This window comes from Triturus cristatus, chromosome 3_1 (genome assembly GCF_964204655.1).
Source record: "Triturus cristatus chromosome 3_1, aTriCri1.1, whole genome shotgun sequence".
Classification (NCBI taxonomy): Eukaryota; Metazoa; Chordata; class Amphibia; order Caudata; family Salamandridae; genus Triturus; species Triturus cristatus.
This window is the reverse complement of record NC_140583.1, coordinates 364166631-364187455: the sequence shown is the minus strand read 5'-3', so window position 1 is coordinate 364187455 and position 20825 is coordinate 364166631. Positions and strand designations below refer to the sequence as shown.

Sequence of the window (20825 nt, the reverse complement as noted above, 5' to 3'; positions counted from 1 at the left end):
GTTCTGTAATTGGTATAGCAAACGGGGGAGCGCGACCATCTTAAAGATCGCCGACCTACCGTAAATAGTCAGCGGCATACGGGACCAAGTCGCAAGATCTGCACGTACGCGCTCCTATACCAGCGCCAAGTTCCGCCCCCAGGATAACGTCGCTGCCTCCGACAGAAAGACTCCCAAATATTTAAATCCTCCCTCCGCCACCTGTAGCGTCGATGCCCACGCATCCACTCTCACCCGAGGACCCAAGACCCACAGTGTGGACTTGCGGGGGTTCATATACAGCCCGGACGTTTCCCCAAATATCTGCATTATCTCCAGTATGCGCGGCCCCTACTTGTCCAATGCCGTTAAATAGAATAGGCATCATCCGCATATAATGCGATCCTGTCCGAAAGGCCCGGGGCCCACTCAAATCCCTCCAACTGTGCATCCATACGCACCCAGGCCGCCAACGGCTCCATAGTGAGGGCGAAAAGATAGGGCGACAGGGGTCACCCTTGTCTGGTACCACGTCTAATAGGGAAGCTGGACGAGATCGCTCCCGCCACGCGAACCGAAGCCGAGATGTGAGGCAGAAGGCGATTAGCCAGAGTCTTGGGCAGAACCTTAGCCTCCACGTTGAGGAGGGATATAGGGCGGTATGAAGCATGCTGTTCCGGGGGCCGACCAGGCTTATGAAACACCACCACTTCTGCATGCCGCCAGTCCGGTGGAAGCCGACCAGCATCCCTGGCCTCCTCCACCGCCGCCCGATAATAAGGCGCTAGTTGTAGATTATATCTACGATGGAACTCACTGGGGAACCCATTAGGTCCCGGTGGCTTCCCAGAATTGAGCTCACCTAGGGCCTTACCCAGTCCCTCCTCCGAGAGGGGGAGCTCCAACTGTCGGCGCGTTTCATCAGACAGAGCTCTGGGTGGGAGATCCTCAAGGAATTTGTCCACCATAGCCTCCGGCAGGCACTCCCTAGAGGCGTATAAATCTGCGTAGTACGTGGCGAAGCTCTCTGCTATGGTCGTAGGGTCAATCATCGGCGCCCCTCTCACATCCAGCACCCCCGGGGTAACCTGGTGATGAAAACACCCTGGCAGAGCCGATGTAGCATTTTGCTCGATTTGTGCCCCACTGGTAGATCCTGCTTGGCGAGCCTCATCTATCAGGAGTGAGGCATAGGACTGCCTCGCCAACAGGAGCTGTCGTACCCCCGGACCGCTGCCCTCCTCCCGGCGTCAACGCTCAAGCCCTTCAATCTCCGACTCGGACCTGACCAACCCCTCTCGACGCTTCCTACGTGCCGCCACACACCATGCAATGTCTACCCCCGTAGAGTGGGCTTCAGTGCCTCCCAAAGTGTTACGGCACTAGGGACCGACCCCGCATTGGAGACAAAGTAGTCCGCGATCGCCTCCCTCATTGACTTCTCGTATTCGATGTTCTGCAAATTCCACACTGCTAGTCGTCAACGAAATGGTTGCTGCCCCCCATCTAACCGCAGCACCACGAATACCGGCGAGTGGTCCGACCGCCCCCTAGGAAGGATCCCAGCGGACCGCACCCGCGTTGCAAGCGCCCGAGGACGAAAACATAGTCGAGCCGAGAAAACGGCTTATGGACCGCCGAGAGGTACGTAAATTCCCTCCTATCGCCGTGTACGTGCCGACAGGTGTCCACCCAATCGAGGCTCCTAACCAGTGAGTGCAACTTCGTGTGCTGGGTGCCACCCTGGGCCCCTCCCTCCCTGTTACTGTCCCTCCCCAAATCCATCACATCATTCCAATCGCCACCCACCACCGCAGCCACGTCTGGCATGTCCGCCCACAGAGAGAGTAACCGCTCCACCAAGGACCACTGTAAGGGGGGGGGGCGTACACACATCCTAGCACGATAGGGTCCTCCCCAATCTTGCCCTGCAGAAACAGGTATCGCCCCTGCGGGTCCAGCCACTGTTGCGCATGCAGATATGGGACCCTGCGATGTATCAAGACCGCTACTCCCCTAGAGCCCTGCAGGAACCCCGCATGAAAGACCTGCTGGAAACCGTATGGCTGCAGGCACAGGTCCTTCGAGCCCATCAGATGAGTCTCCTGCAAAAGGAGAATATCAGCTCCGACCCTTTTCTCCTGACGCAGGACTGCCCCTCGCTTAATTTTATCCAGGACCCCTCGCACATTCCAGCTAACAATACGAAGGGCGCCCGGGGACACCTCAGTTTCTGCCCTCCCACTAGCCATTGGGCAACATGCCTTGATGTAGCACGGATAAGAGGTCCCAGCCACGGGTGCGTACGACGGATATGTACAGTGTGAAATCACAACTCATATCCCCAACCAAACCCCCTCCCCGTAACAAACCCCCCTCCCCATACCTCAACAACACTGAACACTGAACTGTTGCGGCGGGGTTGGCTTCATGCCCCCAACCGGGGGGCACAAGCTGCGCCCGCCAATGGATCCCCAACTTACCGCCCATATCACCCAGGCCCACCCTCCACAAACTCAGAGTCGGTGGGGTTCAGCCCTCCTAAGGGCTCCCACTAGACCCTGAAAGCCAACTGTTACATAATCCAATGAAGGAAGCTCCCCGGCACCACCCTATTCACAGGTATCACGGATCTAGTGTCCGGAACTGAGAAGCAGAGTCCTCTCGGGTCTGGGCTCCACGGGAAGCGGAGCGCCTCCGGGATCGCGATCTCCTATGCCCCTTCCGACGCTGTCCACGAGGATTCTTTGAACGCCCCTCACTCAATGAGGAGTCTGACTGCAGGCCAGGCGGCGTATTCACCCGCACCCTACCAGTTTCATCAGTCCACTTAAAGACCTCTTCCGGAGAGTCACAGAAGTGGGTGCGGGATTGAAAGACCACTCGCAAGCGGGCAGGGAATAGCAGAGCATACGGGAGATTGAGGTCTCTCAGTCTGGCCATTGCCGCCATGAACGATTGGAGTTGCTGCTGCACGAGTCGTGTATAATCCGGGAACACCAGGATACGTTGATTATTATAGAGCAAAGGTTCTTTGACGCGGGCCTGCTTCAGCACAGTGTCTCGGTCAAGGTAATTGAGCAGCCTCGCAATCACCGGTCTTGGGCGAGCCCCCACCGGGGACTTCTGCAGAAGCGCTCTGTGGGCCCGCTCCACAATGAAGCACCTGGACAGCACATCCGGCGGGAGCCAGCTCTCCGACCACTGCGTAAGAAAGCGCTCCATATTGACATTCTCAAACCCTCCGGGAAGCCAACAATGTGCAGGTTGTTCCTCCGGGCGCGTCCTTCGGCATCCTCGACCCGAAGCGCCAAGCCCCTCTGGATGCTCTCCAGGACCGCCACCTTCTGCTTGAGAACACCGACGTCATCTTCCACTCCAGATATGCGGGTCTCCGCTGCCGTAATGCAGGACACCACGTTCCGGAGATCTTGGCGCAGTAACATAACATCAGCTCCCACTGCGCCAATTTTTGCGTCCAGCTTATCTCGGGATTGGGTGATAGCCGCCATTAGTGCCGCGTTGTCCGGTATGGCCTACTGAGATACCCCGGCGGCTCCCCCTGTCGCTCCCGGGCCCGTGAACTTGTCAATAGGCCCATGCCTCGTGGAGCCACCGCCACCCTTGTCCCTCGTCATGGCGGCGGACCCTTCACACCTTCAGACCACGATGGACAGGACACCGACACCAGGGCCTCCCCGTGTAGGCACACCACAGATTAATTGGTCGCCTGGCCCACTGGAAGGAAGAGGGGAATGAGTAGAGGCGGGGAAGCACCCCCGACCCGGGGCCCGCAATCCGCCGATGTGAGCCTCGGTCCGCGAGCAGACCCCGCTGAGACGTCGGGCACCAAGGCCACGTGGATCCCGTCGTTCGGATCCCAGACAGCTCTCCCACCATCCCAGGGGGCGCGACCCTGCACGGCCGTCGATCACGGGCCCCGGTTCCACAGCCGAGGCCAAGATGCCTTCACCAATGTTGGCTCGCCCACCTGCAAGCACCCCCAAGTCCCAGAGCACTGCGACGATCCGGCGAGATCTGCTGTCTTCACCCTGCAGTCTCGCTGACCCTCCTGGGCCCGCTCCGACCACTGGCTCGTCGCGGGGGCCCCCCGCTGGAGTATGGTCCTGATCTGGCGCCTCTCCTCATCAGACGCCCCAGGACTAGAAGAGCGTAGGATCCTCACTCCAGGGGACAACCAGTCAGCTCCCGTAGGGCCCCCCCCGGCTACTCCCCACGGCCCGATGCAGCCACCGATCCCCCAGTGCAGTCGCCAGTCCGGCCAGAGAATCAGGGAGGGGGAGGGGGGTTTGGGGTCGGGCCCCCTGCACTCCCTGCTGCTAACACCTCTCCGCCACTGAAAAGATGTATGGGAGGAGGACCCCCGGCTCCCGAGGCCCCAGGCACCGGCCTCACTCCCGGGCACGGTGGGCAGGCCCAGTCGAGTCGCTCCGCTGGCCGGGGCAATCCGCCTCCTCCCAGCTCCTCACCGGTGTTCACAATGCAGGCTCCAGGGGCCGATCTGCCCCGCGAGAATAGCCGTCGGGCCGCCAAGATCAGGGGCCGCCGTCACAGGCTCACCAAGGCTGCCGCGCAGCTCACGGCGCCTCTTGGCACGCCGTAATTGACTCCCCGGCTCCGCCTCGGAATGCTAGGCCGCACCTCGCGGGCGTGCCCGCCTCCGTGCTCCGCTGGCCTGATCTCCGCCGCCGCTCACCGAGCGGCCCCCACCGATCGTCGGTGCCGTAGCGCTCGCTCCAGGACCGATCGCGCGTCCGAGGGAGCCAGGATAACAGACGGGTAAATGCTGGGCTGGACGGAGGCTGACTAACACGCGTCCGCCATGTCGGCCCGCGAAGCCACGCCCCCTCGGCAGATGATTTTTAAGGACTAAACCAAGCATAGAGCTTAGATTTGTAGGTGCCAAACTAATCTGAGCCCAACTCTGGAGTGCCGATTGATTATGGCATACACACCAGACGGTTTATCCCTACCCAGGGGAAATACCCCTTCCATTAAGAGAGCATTGTGGTCCTCCCATTGGGTTTCTATAATTGAGTTGTTGGAGCACCACTGCAAGAAGAGCCTGGATAACAAAAAGTAGTCAATAACGGTCACCCCTCCCTTAGTAGACCCTTCTCCTTGAAAAACATTTATTACATCAACGAGGTCATGTGAAGCTACAAATTTCCTCAACTCCCTCGATCTGGTATCTAATGGTGCTACTTCAGCTACTGAACGCAGGAAACCCAGCTCTTCAGCCAAATACCTGAGGTTACCGTTAAAATCAAAGCATAACAAAAAGTGGGGTTGAAGTGTGGTGCAGATCCAATAGGTTTAAGGCTCATGATAAAGCAAAACAACTCCTTGAATAAAGGACAAAGGGAATTAATAAAATCATGATTATAAAAAATGAATCTGGTAAAAATAACAAGCACTTGCAATGCAATAGGTCTCGCATTATTAAAGTTTGAGCTATTGGCATTGCTAAATAATGCAACACCAATAGCTAAAACTTTAATAATGTGAGACCTATTGCATTGCAAATGCTTGTTTTCTTCTTAGGAGAAATTAATCTAACATGGGCCCAAGGAGAATTGTCCGTTTTAGAGCTGTATGTGAAGATGTTGAGTGACATTGAATAACTAGACCAGCAGACACTTGCAATGCTTTCATTTTTAAACAAAATCACCCAGGCAACATAAACAGGCCCCCCTATCACTGTGTATGTTCTTATAAATGGCAAATTTATTAGCCCCCTGCAGAGGCGACTCTGGATTATCTGGCGAAGCGCGCGTCTCAGCGCTCCCATTACCGCCAACCTACTAATATGGACAGAATAATGCACACCAGTGGGCGCAGAAAAATGCAAATTTTGTTGGCGCAACCATGCAACTGGTGTTCAAACGCTCTAATTTCTTCGGGTCGAGTTTGTGCTACATAAAACTGCAACAACAAAAAAAACATATGGCAAAGCAGGTCACCAAACAGATACTCCCTTATCTTTATAGGGCTGTCTCCTTCCTGGAGCAACCATAAAACTGCCTCCAAGTGGTGTGATCGGTTTGCAAGAAACAGTACTTGAAAGAAACAGAAGACTGGCTTTTATGGAGCCATGAAGTGCACCCTGCGGTTACAACCCGTTGTATGATTTGTATTTTGTAAAGGGTGGTGTTTAATGCAGGAAAATGTGTGCCTATTAAACACGCCTTTTGCGCAGGCGACAGCACTAGTTCTTAGGCATGTGCTTTAAAGTAGGCGGTAGATGAGGAGACATGCGGTCGGTCTCATTAACCTCAAAGGTTATTGCAATTGGATGCAAAGTACGAACGCGCCGGAACCTAACTTGGCCGTAGAGCACCTCAACAAATGTAAAACCAGAGAGGACAAATACACATTGGTGGCTGTTTATTACTGCAAGGAAGTGTTATTCCCCGCTGTTACTATATGAGATGCTACGGTATGATTCTATAAATGTAAAGGGTGGTCTTGCCTGCATTTCATGGCTTCTTTCTCTTTAATTTTAACCTTTAATGGCAGCTAGCTCTTCTTAGCGGCTAGTTTACCCTTAAATGGCACATTAGGACGACTTTGGTTCCAAATGGACACTTAAGCAACTGACCATGTGGCACCCCTGCAAATCTCTACGGGCAGAGCGGGACGCCTTTTGCTTGAGACTGGGTCAGGAGTTCCAAATGGACACTTAAGCACCTGACCATGCGGCACCCCTGCAAATCTCTCCGGCCAGAGCAGGATGCCTTTTGCTTTCGACTGGGTCAGGAGCCCCTCAAATTCCCCAACACACAAGCTACTCTCCAAGCACGCCAACAACGCACATATGATTTATTGAACCAGAGTTGTAATTTGAGGCCCCAACAATTTACAGCACTTCAGCATTATCACCCGAGTTTAACAACAAGCGGCAGGGAAAGCGATCGCTTCAAAAACAAAGAAGCCCACGAGTGGTGCGCGCGCGCCACAGCGAACCATATGGTTCCAAATATCGCGCCCGAGTCTGGGCACGACAATTGAAACCATATGGCAGGAATGCGCGTAATAGACACCAATGGGCCATGGGCGGAGCAATGCGCCCGCCTTAGGCCTACTGTGTGCTATCTTAAAAAAAAACACGCAGGCAAAGGCCAATAGCAGTCCACAAAAGTAAAAACACACGCACGAGCGTGTACAATTCCAGGGTCCGTTTCGGAACCCCGGACAAATGGACTCTCGCTGCGCGAGCAGTGCTGCGCACTGCATCGCTAGGTGCGAGACCTAAAAAGGGGCCATGGCTATCCTTGATAAGTAGGGCATGGAAAGCAGGGCTGCCTGTATCAATTACGGACACTTCTGCCAGGAGAGTTAATTTCACCCACATTGAGAGTCATCCTCTAGCTCTCCCATGTAAGGAGGCAACAGCAGGACAAGAGTAGCAGGAAAAGCCCCAGCATACAATCAATGTGATTGGCCAGGTTTCCTGCATAACAATGAAATGTATCAATGAAAGCCAGCCATTCTGGGTTTAGAACCTTATTGTCAGTCCTGACACATTCCAGTTCGCCAGTGAAAAAGATTAGCTAGGCCTTAACACCTCTACATTGAGCTCCTTATCCCAATTACAGCCCCACCCAGATGCGGCAATAGGCGAGATTCTCAGGTGAGATTGTAACAGTCAATCTACTACTTTTAAAATATTGAACAGATTTCTAACAGGAATATTAAAAGTATTAAGAGGAATAGAGAGGATAAAGGAGAGTTTAGGCGGAAATGGGGCTAGTTTCAATCCCATGGACTTGTAGTCACCGCATCCCCGAGGGCATATTGTGGGCTTAAAAGTGGCAAAGAGAGAACTGTGCCTGTGGTGCTCTGCTCCAGAAAAAAACATTCCCCAGACAGAAGAGATGAGGTGCAGCCCAGGAGACCGAGTCCCGGCACTCAAAAGTTGCACCCGAGTATTCTGGACCCGGTACAGTCAGAGTGCAGTTTGGACATGGACCCTGGAAGACCCCCGGTGACTGGATCAACATCCTGTATAGTTTGCATCAGGACCATTCAATGAATGCCTATGGTAGTTTGCCCATACAGCCTTGAAACAGAATGGAAACTGCCAGGTTACTGTCCTGCTAAGCCATATTGGCTGCTCCGACTTGCTCCCTGCCGAAGCTAGTCGCACAAAACAGGACAGAGTAGCAGAACACAACTTTACAAAAAGTTTTCAAAGTAACTGCTAATAGTGGTAGTTGCCAACGCTGGTTTGTATTTCGAGTTAAAAGTAGTGATGATGAGACGAGGAGTAGATTGGTGTGGAGTCCAAGAGAAGCCCCTTTTCGCAGCCCGGGGCTGCCCCGAACTCTTTGGTAAAATATGGGCAAGTGGTTCCACTTAAGACCCGCCTGAGGGGTGTGTGTGTGTTGGATATGCATATTCCGTTAAGTAGGTGTCATGCCCATTTCAAAGGTGTCTTATGATTCACGGTCGTCTTCATTTGAGTGTTTTTTTGTCCCAATAATGTGTTTGATTTGCTGCCGATGAATTCTTGTCTTTGTTATGAAAATGCAATAAAGTTGATTATCAAAAAAAATAAAAGTAGTGATGATTTGCCCAATAATTTATATCTCCAGAACCCTCCAGTGGATTTTGTTAATTTTGGTATCTAAAAATTTATAACAGATAAGATCAATTTTTATTAAGAGGTATTAGAATTCCTTTCCTATTCAATTATTTTAGTACTTCTACATGCTTTGCACTCGTTCCTTTGTTAAAGTCTGACTGCTCAAAACCACAGCTATCCAATGTTAATCTAAGGTTTTATAAAATAATGTCACTGGACCCAAGACGGGTGTCTGAGTTTATTACACGGTGAAGTCGCACAACCACACCACATTATAAACAACAATTCCTCACACTCATGTTCCATTGAAGTCCACCACAAACACCCTTCGTTCAGTTTTTTTTTAAAATTAACTACTCCATTGAAGATGACACTGTCACCCATAACAACCACTCAACTGGACACATACAGCTATGGATAGGAGAGCAAGTACAGTGTAGTCTGCTGTGGTCAGGTGTTCATTTATCTACACAGCCTTCACTTCCCTCTTGATATCCTCCATGGCCCAGCACATGGTTGTTTCTTCTCTCTATACGCAACCTCTAGCTGACTTCACTGCTCTCTTCTTATGCAATTATTTTCCTGAGCCATCCTTAACTTTTGCACCACCAACAGGCTCTCTGCCATTAGATACTGTATGGCCATACAGTGACAGACTTTCAACCAAGCTAAAATCATGATCAGTCCCATCATCTGCCACACGTAAAGCCAATGCATTAACCACCTTCCCTCACTTCAACTACCAAAATCACCCTTTCATTGCACAGTACCTGCACATTTGGGGTTCACTTTGAAAGATAAATATGCCTTAACCCCCTTTTTATCTTGAACACATCCACTGCTGTACACTACAACATGTTGAGCACAAGCAAGGTCTATGCCATACAATGTTATAATCCACCAAAGCTTCATATTTATTTATGCTTCCATTGCATGAAGTCCTCAGCTTATTTACTTACCAGCACCCTAATCAACTCATCCATGACCTACTTATACCCCTGAATCCTTACAGAATGGAAGGATCTGTTTCTGTTCTCTCCAAACCCTTGCCCTACACACCATGGTTCAAGCGAAATACATCTCTGTTTACACCAATCTGCTGTCACCCATAGTTGTAAGCCACTCGCCACCCGACATGCACACATCATTATTGTATCAGAAACACTTTTGAAGAACGCAAGCCACTGCAAACAAAACACCAGTTGTTTTATAACAAATTCCACCATGGCATATTTTCATCATAGACAGTAGCTGACAGCATTCTGAATAATAACTGCAGAACGTATTGATATAGATTTGTCAAGAATAACTTTGAAAGAAATGAAACATACAGTAAATAATGTGCAAAAAATATTTTTAAAACACATTTTCTAGCCACTGAATACGCCCATTTGATATCCAATACATGGAGAAATTTACATTTTTGTCTATTAATTTTTTTATTTGGTTAATACTGCACCTGGCTCCTAAGATGTCCTTCTTCGCAAGTCCATTTGCTGCGATTACCTTAACTCTTAACATTTTTGAACCGTCCTGCAACAAATACAGGAAATCGTTAACTTGAAAAATAGTATTTCAAAATCACAAACTATAAGTCTTTAGAACACAAACAGCTTTGTGATTACAAATACTAACAAAGCATTAGCAATTTTGGGACTGCAAACAAACCCAATAGGTCTTGCCTTTAAAAGGCAAATGCAGATCTATTTGCTTTGCTAACACTGGTATGTACTGGTAATTCCAAGCAGGATGCATATGTGTGCATGCTTTTCAATGCATGAGCACAATGCATATACGCAGAGGGCATTTTGAAATGGAAAGAAAAAAACAATCTTAGATGACTACCAATGGGGCACATGCATTACAACACATGCAGGAATGCATTGTGATGTACCAGCTGCAAATTTGGCTTTTTTATTTGACAGTTCCAATATGGTTGACAGCCACTGAACAATGTTAAAGTAAAAATAAAAGATTAGGAGCCCTCAAGTGTGCAAAACGTTACTACGGTAATGCATTATCTGGTAGAGACGATCTAGGCGCAAATTTCTACCTTAGAATTTTCCCCATTACAGAAATTCTACCTCTTACGAAATTTTGCCTTCCACATTCCTTCTCTTCTACTGGTTTTACTTGGAATAATTCCAAAATCAAATATTTAGGTGTGTGGTTCTCCAACTCCATTGCTGCTTCTGTTAAATTAAATATGACTGAAGTTTTCTCGGGTTGACAAATGACTCTCCTCTTGGAATCGTCTCTTCCTTTCGTGGTGGGGCCGGGTAGACTCCATTAAGATGATGATTACTCCTATATTGATTTATGTTCTCTCCATGCTTCCTGTCCATATTCCTGCCTACTATTTTAAGAAGATTGATTCTCGCCTTTCTAAATTTCTTTGGAAAAACAAAAAAAGTCAGGATTTCCTTATCTTTCCTTCGCAAGTCCAAATCTAATGGAGGTGTGAATTTCCCCGATTTTCTTATTTACCATAAATCTTTTTGCCTCCATCAGGCCTCGAAGTGGCTCCTGACCGAGCCTTTTGATTTTACTCCCCTGTGGCTTTCCATTGAACGTGCTCTGTTATTACCCTTCTCTTTAATGGAAGCTCTAGCCTTTTCTCTCAAAACCTTCCACACCTCTCTCCCCTTGTTCAAACACACTTGTTCTCTGTTAAAGCCTTTCAACCCAACCAAAACTTGTCTCTAGAGAATCTTTTTTTAAATCTCCAATTTGGCATAACTCCCTTATTATTATTAATAATAGACCCATCTTTTGGAAATCTTGGAGACTAAAGGGAATAATTTGGGTTAAAGACCTATTTGATGGCTTCTCTCAGTGCCCATTTCCCCAATTTCAAACTACTTTTCATTGTCCTCGCTCCTTCTTCCAGAAATTCTCTATTCTAATGGTGGTTGTTCTTGATACTTTCTACTCTCTTCCCTCTCACCCTCCTTCCGCTGATCAAAATCATTTTCTCAAAGTTCTTCTTGCTCTACCCAAAGCTTCTCTCATCTATAAACTCTCATTAGCTCCTAATTCTGATCGTACTAAAACTAAATTGGAACGTGCATTGGAATCTGACCTGGAATGTGAATGGACTATCAACTTTTGAGACAAACTTTGGTCCCTCTCTCTCAAAATCTCTCGTTCTGCCTCCCTTACTCAATCTAGGTTTTTCCTTTATCATAGACTTTATTTCACTCCTGTCTCTATAGCTAGATTTACCCACTCCACCGACGCAAATTGCTGGTCTTGTGTCTATCCTAACGATGATTTCATGCACCTTCTTTTTCTTTGCCCTTCAGTTTCTCTATTTTGGGGTAAGATATGGTCTTCCATTTCTCGCTTGTTTAATATTCTCATTCCTTATTCTATTCTTCTCCTCTTCTCTGGAAGTTTGTCGGATTCCTTACACCTTCCTATCCATAAATATGGTGTTTTTGACCTTATGTTAGCTTTAGCTTTTCAGCACATAACTTTAAATTGGAAAACACTTGCAAAGCTTTCTACACAACATTGGTGGAATAGTCTATGCCATTTTCACCGACTTGATATTGCTTTTGCCTCCTCTTGCACACTGCTGATTAACAAGGAACTCTTTTGGCTGCCACTTACTGCTTACTTAGACAAACTGGCGTTAACAGATAGTTCTCGTTTAAATGCGGAAAATTTTAAGCCTCCTTAAATATTTATCTTCTCTGTTCTTTTCTTCTAAATCTTGTTGACTTAGTGTGTTTATTTATTATACTTGGTGTTCACATTCTTTTGCAGATCTGCAATTTTCATATTTTACCAACATTTAAGAGTTGCCCCTTCCTCCCCCTTCCCTCCCTTAGTTCCTTATAAAACTTAAATAGCTTTACTTTTTCCTCTCCCACTAGCCATTTTATTATTATATACTTATTTCAATATGCTCTTCTCTGTATTGCTGGTATTTTATGTTATTATTCAAATAAAGCTTTTTAAACACAGAAAAGAATTTTCCCCATTAGCCTGAATCCATACTTTTTTTTAGCAGTACCCTTGCGCACCGGTAGGTGGCGTTGTTCGACTTGGTGATGGCATCATCCGTTTCGGAATTTACATGCATGGTGCCTTTATAGGCACCACCCCAGTGCGATGATATCCATTTCTTTACGTAACTTTCTTCCCAAGAGCGGGGAGACACAAGGAACACTGACAACTGGTGCAAATTTCTACAGCCCTTAGAAGAGTGACCCTCACACTGTAATCAGTTTGCAGAGCCAGAGGACCGGTAAGGAATCTGCGCTAGATGAGTCTCTACCAGATACGGTGTTACTAAAGGTAAGTGCAAGAAATTGGGTTGTTGATTGAGTGGGACTGAGCACTGGTCAAGCAGCAACCACAAACCTTGGAGGGGTGAGGAAAAAGTCAAATCCAAATTAACCTGTGCTCAACCCTGTGGTTGACTGGCACAGAGTAATCGGGGTTAACTTAAAGGCAATGAGTGAAGTATTTGTGCAACACTTCAAACTGTGATAAGTGGAAACACCACACAAAAGGAATCCCACACCAAGTTAGAAAAATAGAACTTTTTTAAATAAATAAAACAAGACCAAAACGCCAAAAATCGAATTAGTCAGACTGGAAATATCAAATTTCAAAGATTTTAGTGAAAATAGCACCAAAAAGCACAAAGCATCAACTGTGGATACCTAGTTGCCATAGACTGGGACAAAGTAACAAGTTCAGGCAGACCTCTTCAACTTCTTGGATTTCGCGTTGCAATGGGACTTGCACGACGACTTGGACTGAGACAACAACCATCAGGTGCACCTCAATAAGCGGTCCTGGGAACTTTTGTGAAGCTAGGATCATGAACATTGCGGTGTTGTCAGGTGGCGAAGAGCTTGAGGTATTGCTCGCTTACTGCCTTCAAGTGCATGGTGCAGCAGTCATCGCTTGTCTTGGAGTCATGGTGTCTCTCCAAGAACCACTGACAAACCTAGTGTTGGTCTGTCACATACATAAGACTGTGACAGGCACCATATGATTTGAAACCAGCAGGTTTCTTTGGGGATATCCTGGTCACACCAGGAGAATACATTCTCAAAAAAGTCTCGCCAAAAGGTAGAGAAAAAAAACAGTCCAAATGTGACGAAGGGGTAGCTCTTCAGAATCATCACTAACTGGGGACGAAAGAAAAGTATTGACATTAGCACACTGAGGTGGCACCTATATAGACACCACACATGCCACTTCCAGCGCAAAAGATGACGAACTGAGCGACGCCAACTACCAGCACTCAGGGGTACTGCTCAAAAATTCCAGATCCAGTCTGATGCCTAAAGAAAATGTTAAGGTAAGGAATCTGTGGCTAGAAGTCTCTATCAGATTGAAGTGAGAAGCCTAACAGCAGTTTACAACTGCTGGGCCTTCGAAAACTAATAAATAAATAAAAACGCTGAGAAAACCGGGGATGGGTGGGGGAACATCAGGGTAGGACGAGCGGATGAGTACCAGAGTTATTAAACAAACTCAACTACCAGTAAAAAGGCACTTTCTATACTAAGCCAGACTGATTAACTTTGCCACAAGAAGGATGTGCCTATGTCTCTGAAAGCCTGGTGCATGCTGCATTGGAACTTTGGATATTATTCTATCATCAGCCACTAGAGTACTTTTGAAGAGGGTGTCATTTTCACTATCATGGACTGATCTCCCTTACTTACTTCTAGGTACGGTTCTCCATATTTAAAAAAGAATCTGCTGGGGGGCGTGGCCAGCCATCATGTCCGCGCGGAGGTGATTCAGTTCGGCTCATGCATCGAAGTCCGCTTTAATGCTGCCATCGAGACTTCTAGCCGGTGAAAACAAAGAACCGACGAGAGAACCACACGCGGATAGCGTGGGGAGCATTTTGAAGATATAAAAAAGCCCGGGGGGTGCTTTGGAACCGTCGTTGCGTTCGAGTGGAGCACGGCCGCACGGAGAACATGGTAGCCGAGCCCCGTTGTTAAGACGCTGCTAGGGGCCGGAGCGCGATACTCGGCACCGGAGCAGATCTCAACGCTGTCACCCCCACCCCTCCCCCCCTAGTGCCGCGGCGCTGGAGGGGCGGATTGCCGCATGAGAGGGTGAAAAATCGGTGGCAATGTTGTTTATGCAAGAAATGTGACGATGAGCATAAAATGACGGCTGGCTTGGCGTGAAGGCCCCCAGTGTAGGCCCCATGCGGCAGAGCCCACCGATGCGACTAAGGGCGTCACGGAGAGGCAATTGTGATCAGGGTACAGGCTACATTTCAATTACACCATAACCAGTTCCTCTGTGGCGCCCCCGACTGCTTAAACAGCTACAACGAGAGGTGAGAGCGGGCACGATACCCCCCCACGTAGCTGTCAAGAGACTCCCACCTCCCGATCTACGGCACGCTAGCCTGAGTGGGACCACTAGCAACGGGGCTGAAGGCTGGGATATTTAAGCTAAGAGAGAAGCCCCCAGAAAAGGACTGCCTGACATCGTTGCCTGACTTTAAGATGGCGGCATAATCCCTTATAGCTCAAGCTCATAAGGCGCCTGGGGGTTATACACAGGCGCGCAACACCCATTGGGCTCACCGGGCTTCAGCCCCCTCCGTCATGTGTGTCAGCCCGGCGGAGACAGCCTCGCGGGCTGGCGTCCATCTAATTACAGCCGGACCCGAGTACTTCACAGGTCTTTAAAAGACCATTTACTCGTTAATGAGGCTTTTGTTGTGTTTTCACCCCTTCTTACAGCCACTCTGCCTATGGCTGGAAGACTTAGCCCCCCCCCCCGAAATCTTTTTCAGCTCCCCCCCCCCCCAAAATTTGGCTCTAGTTGCCCGCCTGGGTATACAATAGGCCACGGTTACTCGCACTACCCAGAGGCTCTGAGGAGCATGCTCCGCAACAGGAAAGATACTCTGACCTACAGTGCCACTTGAGAACCACAAGCCTAGCCCCCACAACCGAGTGAGAGGGGGAACACACGAGCGCACCAACGTGGGGCTTGGCCCCGGGAATTGCCCACATGCCTCCCAAAAAATCACAAGCCAACAAGGTCTCAAGCTACTTTGAAAACTCTAATACAGGACACGGACAAGAACTAGGGCGTAAACAGCCAAAGGAGAATATGGCGCTGACCCGCGATGATCTCCAGGCCACGCTTAAGAACTTTAAAAGAGAGCTGCGCGACGACATTAAAGCCAACATCAGTGCTTCTCTCGATGCCTTCAAATCTGACATTACAACAAACAATTGATGGACGGAATGCTGACAATGCAGACATTCTCCCCCAGTCAAGAGATCTGGGTTAAATCCATCGTTCTTTTGCCCACTACACCACCCCAGTTTAGACATGGCCATATGCAAATCAGTCTTGAGCCTGTGCCTCATGGGAACAGTCCAGCCCGAACTGCCAAGCCTTGTCTTCCCTGGACCGGAATCAAGCATCCTAGGACCGGTTTCTGGCTATCAGCCGTCATTAGCCAGGATAGCTTGACTCCAGTGGCGTAGTGAGCACGGGTCCCAAGACTGATTTGCATATGGCCATGTCTAAACTGGGGTGGTGTAGTGGGCAAAAGAACGATGGATTTAACCCAGATCTCTTGACTGGGGGAGAATGTCTGCATTGTCAGCATTCCGTCCATCAATTGTTTGTTGTAACGCTTTTCGCCCTAAGTGGGATGGGTATTCCCAGACGTGGGACCCGTGCTCACTACGCCACTGGAGTCAAGCTATCCTGGCTGATGACGGCTGATAGCCAGAAACCGGTCCTAGGATGCTTGATTCCGGTCCAGGGAAGACATGGCTTGGCAGTTCGGGCTGGACTGTTCCCATGAGGCACAGGGTCAAGACTGATTTGCATATGGCCATGTCTAAACTGGGGTGGTGTAGTGGGCAAAAGAACGATGGATTTAACCCAGATCTCTTGACTGGGGGAGAATGTCTGCATTGTCAGCATTCCGTCCATCAATTGTTTGTTGTAACGCTTTTCGCCCTAAGTGGGATGGGTATTCCCAGACGTGAAACCCGTGCTCACTACGCCACTGGAGTCAAGCTATCCTGGCTGATAGCCAGAAACCGGTCCTAGGATGCTTGATTCCGGTCCAGGGAAGACATGGCTTGGCAGTTCGGGCTGGACTGTTCCCATGAGGCACAGGGTCAAGACTGATTTGCATATGGTCATGTCTAAACTGGGGTGGTGTAGTGGGCAAAGGAACGATGGATTTAACCCAGATCTCTTGACTGGGGGAGAATGTCTGCATTGTCAGCATTCCGTCCATCAATTGTTTGTTGTAACGCTTTTCGCCCTAAGTGGGATGGGTATTCCCAGATGTGGGACCCGTGCTCACTACGCCACTGGAGTCAAGCTATCCTGGCTGATGACGGCTGATAGCCAGAAACCGGTCCTAGGATGCTTGATTCCGGTCCAGGGAAGACATGGCTTGGCAGTTCGGGCTGGACTGTTCCCATGAGGCACAGGGTCAAGACTGATTTTCATATGGCCATGTCTAAACTGGGGTGGTGTAGTGGGCAAAGGAACGATGGATTTAACCCAGATCTCTTGACTGGGGGAGAATGTCTGCATTGTCAGCATTCCGTCCATCAATTGTTTGTTGTAACGCTTTTCGCCCTAAGTGGGATGGGTATTCCCAGATGTGGGACCCGTGCTCACTACGCCACTGGAGTCAAGCTATCCTGGCTGATGACGGCTGATAGCCAGAAACCGCTCCTAGGATGCTTGATTCCGGTCCAGGGTAGACATGGCTTGGCAGTTCGGGCTGGACTGTTCCCATGAGGCACAGGGTCAAGACTGATTTGCATATGGCCATGTCTAAACTGGGGTGGTGTAGTGGGCAAAAGAACGATGGATTTAACCCAGATCTCTTGACTGGGGGAGAATGTCTGCATTGTCAGCATTCCGTCCATCAATTGTTTGTTGTAACGCTTTTCGCCCTAAGTGGGATGGGTATTCCCAGACGTGGGACCCGTGCTCACTACGCCACTGGAGTCAAGCTATCCTGGCTGATGACGGCTGATAGCCAGAAACCGGTCCTAGGATGCTTGATTCCGGTCCAGGGAAGACATGGCTTGGCAGTTCGGGCTGGACTGTTCCCATGAGGCACAGGGTCAAGACTGATTTGCATATGGCCATGTCTAAACTGGGGTGGTGTAGTGGGCAAAAGAACGATGGATTTAACCCAGATCTCTTGACTGGGGGAGAATGTCTGCATTGTCAGCATTCCGTCCATCAATTGTTTGTTGTAACGCTTTTCGCCCTAAGTGGGATGGGTATTCCCAGACGTGGGACCCGTGCTCACTACGCCACTGGAGTCAAGCTATCCTGGCTGATGACGGCTGATAGCCAGAAACCGGTCCTAGGATGCTTGATTCCGGTCCAGGGAAGACATGGCTTGGCAGTTCGGGCTGGACTGTTCCCATGAGGCACAGGGTCAAGACTGATTTGCATATGGCCATGTCTAAACTGGGGTGGTGTAGTGGGCAAAAGAACGATGGATTTAACCCAGATCTCTTGACTGGGGGAGAATGTCTGCATTGTCAGCATTCCGTCCATCAATTGTTTGTTGCAATTCAAATCTGACATAGCCTCCAAAATTTGCAAAGTACGCACTGACGTGGACTCAGTGGGGACCCGCACCCTTGACCTGGAGGCGAAATGTCAGTCTCTTGAGGATCGAATTCAACCCCTCGAAGAAGGCACCAAAGCCCTCACAGTGCAATTGAACTCTGCATTGCTCAAATGTGAAGACCTGGAGAATCGCTCTCGGTGGGAGAACATCAGAGTGCATGGCCTGGAGGAAGGGCGAGAGGGGACCGACCTAGAGCAGTTCATTGTGGATCTCTTCACTAGCATCATAGGAAACGACGGCCCACCAGTCCAGTTGGAGCGCGTCCACAGAGTTGGTCCTGCTCAACAAGGGATATAAAGGAAAAACCTCTTATCTGACCTTTCTAATTTTTCAATAGTAGTCACATAAATGTTAAAAATTCCCCAGAACAACATTACATTGCAAGAATAAATTACTTTTTCATCTTTTTACTGTTTTATTTTTTATAGCAAAACATTCATGTAATTTCTTTTGGCATGTGATTTATATATCATTTAGATATTTCCATGAAGATATTTCCAAATTAAATTGGATTGCAACAATCTATAAAATTAAGAGACTGAGAAAATTGCTCAACTTCTAAGTTTGGAAAAACAGTTTAAAGAAACATTAGACAGAACCCCCATAGAGAAAAAACTATCACACTGTCATTCTCACCTGTCACTCTACTCTTGCATACCATCAGACATACCACAAAAGAGTTTTTTAACTGAGAACCACATCTGGTGTGAGATCCTGCTTGAGTTGTAGTCCATAAATTTATAGGAGTCTTGAGAGGTCATAAAGCGTTTTAGTCAATACATTGACATATAGTTCTTCTATGGATCTCCCAGATATGTAGTCACTGGTCTACGCACGTTTCGGAGACTAAATACAAATTTCGCGTCTCCTTCTTCAGGACCAAAAAGTTTTTAGGAATTTCTTTATCGTCTGTGTGACGATAAGCAGGGGTTCTTTGCGTGATGTAACATAGGATGCTCTCTGGTTCAAGAGAAACTGATCCGTATTTCAACTTGCGTCATGCAGATAGATACTTTTTGGTTTTAATTCCTCTGTTTGGTTAGCCTATAGAGGGAATGTATGTGCTGGCCAGTTGGACGTCTGGTTATTCTTTTTTCTTTTTTCCTTCTTTAAAAAAAAGAAGAGGGCCACGCTTTCTAGGTGACTGTCATGATTTCATCTAGATGGTTTATGTACATGCTTCCACTGAGAAAGTAAAAAGAGGCTTCTTATTTTCTCCTGTAAGGGATCCCAGTTAAGAGGCTTTCAATACATAAAGTTTCGTTCTGCTGATTTTCAAATCGCTGACGCCATTTTCGTTCTTGCCAGTTCGGAAAAGGGAAACATCAACGACCTCGGGACATTCTAGCCAAGTTTGCCTCCTTTAAGACAAAGGAATTGGTAGTTCGCAGGGCGAGGGGACGAGAATCGATCGAATACCAAGGAGGATCATGTGCATTGTTTCAAGACGTTGCCCAGGCCACACTGATGAGGCGACAACAGTTCTGCCTCATTACCACCGCACTTCGAGAAAAGCAAATTAAATAAAGATGGACATACCCCTTTGGGCTCGCCTTTACTCAACAATAAGCACCACCATTTCACCGAAGTCGAAGGGGCTGCAGCCCTACTTGGCCTCACCAGTACACTGCCGAGGGAACGCCCTACCCCTCCAGGAGATGCCAGGGACGGGCAAGAGGCAAAGAAGCCATCGGAGAGTGGCAGAAGATACCGGCTTGTAGCACAAAAAACCCTTGACCGCCCTGCGTTGGGTGGGTTCACATGACCGCCGACAAGATCTCAGTTTCACGAGGAAAATAGACGATCACACCTCAGTCATAAAATAATCTCGTTGGGGCTCCCACTAATCCGCAGGATGGCATAATGGCGACCCTTTGGACCTATTCCAGCTCATGGGAAAACACAACAAGGGTAATCCAATGCATTCATCGGACTACTCGGTGCGGGAGTGGTCCTGCCCCTAAGGACATCCAACATTGCAGACCTTGAGGTTTGCGATGACTAAATCAAGTTCGGTTCTTTACTGTTTTTGTTTTTTCCGTTTTAGGTGCTCTACCCGGGGATGGTAACATAGGGGGCAGAAGGGGAACGATGGGGATGAAAACAGGGGCCGTCACTAGCTGGACCGACTTCTACAGGGGGGATGGGAGTTAAGCTCTTATCATGGAATGTCAGGGGCCTCAACTCCCCTAACAAGAGACACAAGTTTTGGAAATACATCGGCGATCAGGGGCCACTGCTTGTGGCAATCCAAGAATCACACATAAAACGAGCGGAAGAAAACAGACTCAAGCATAGATGCTACTCCCAGATCTTCCATGCCACCAGCACCAAAAAGCACAATGGGGTCGCCTTTATATTTCATTTCTCCGCCCATTTTGTACATGAGATTACACAAAAGGACAGGAAAGGCAGATACGTCATGTTTAGGGGGTCCTTGATGGGCAGGCTTTGTACAATTGCCTCTGGGTATGCGCCCAATACTGGGCAAACTGACTTCCTCTCCTCCTTTTTAGATTCCTTAATGGGTTTTGCAGAGGGAGACCTGATTATTATGGGGGACTTCAACCTCGTCTGGGACCTCTACTAGATATGTCACAT

The 20825-nt window shown here is 48.6% G+C and overlaps 1 protein-coding gene across 2 annotated transcripts in view; it reads right to left on the bottom strand.

Annotated features, from left to right (window-relative positions):
- The window catches only part of NEDD4 (NEDD4 E3 ubiquitin protein ligase), a 1922401-nt gene that overhangs the window by 1760542 nt on the left and 141034 nt on the right, over positions 1–20825 (bottom strand). For both annotated transcript variants that reach the window (XM_085644133.1, XM_085644134.1), the window contains exon 2: positions 10047–10120. In XM_085644133.1, the coding sequence (XP_085500259.1) occupies positions 10047–10120 (74 nt within the window). The remainder of the gene's footprint in view (positions 1–10046; positions 10121–20825) is intronic.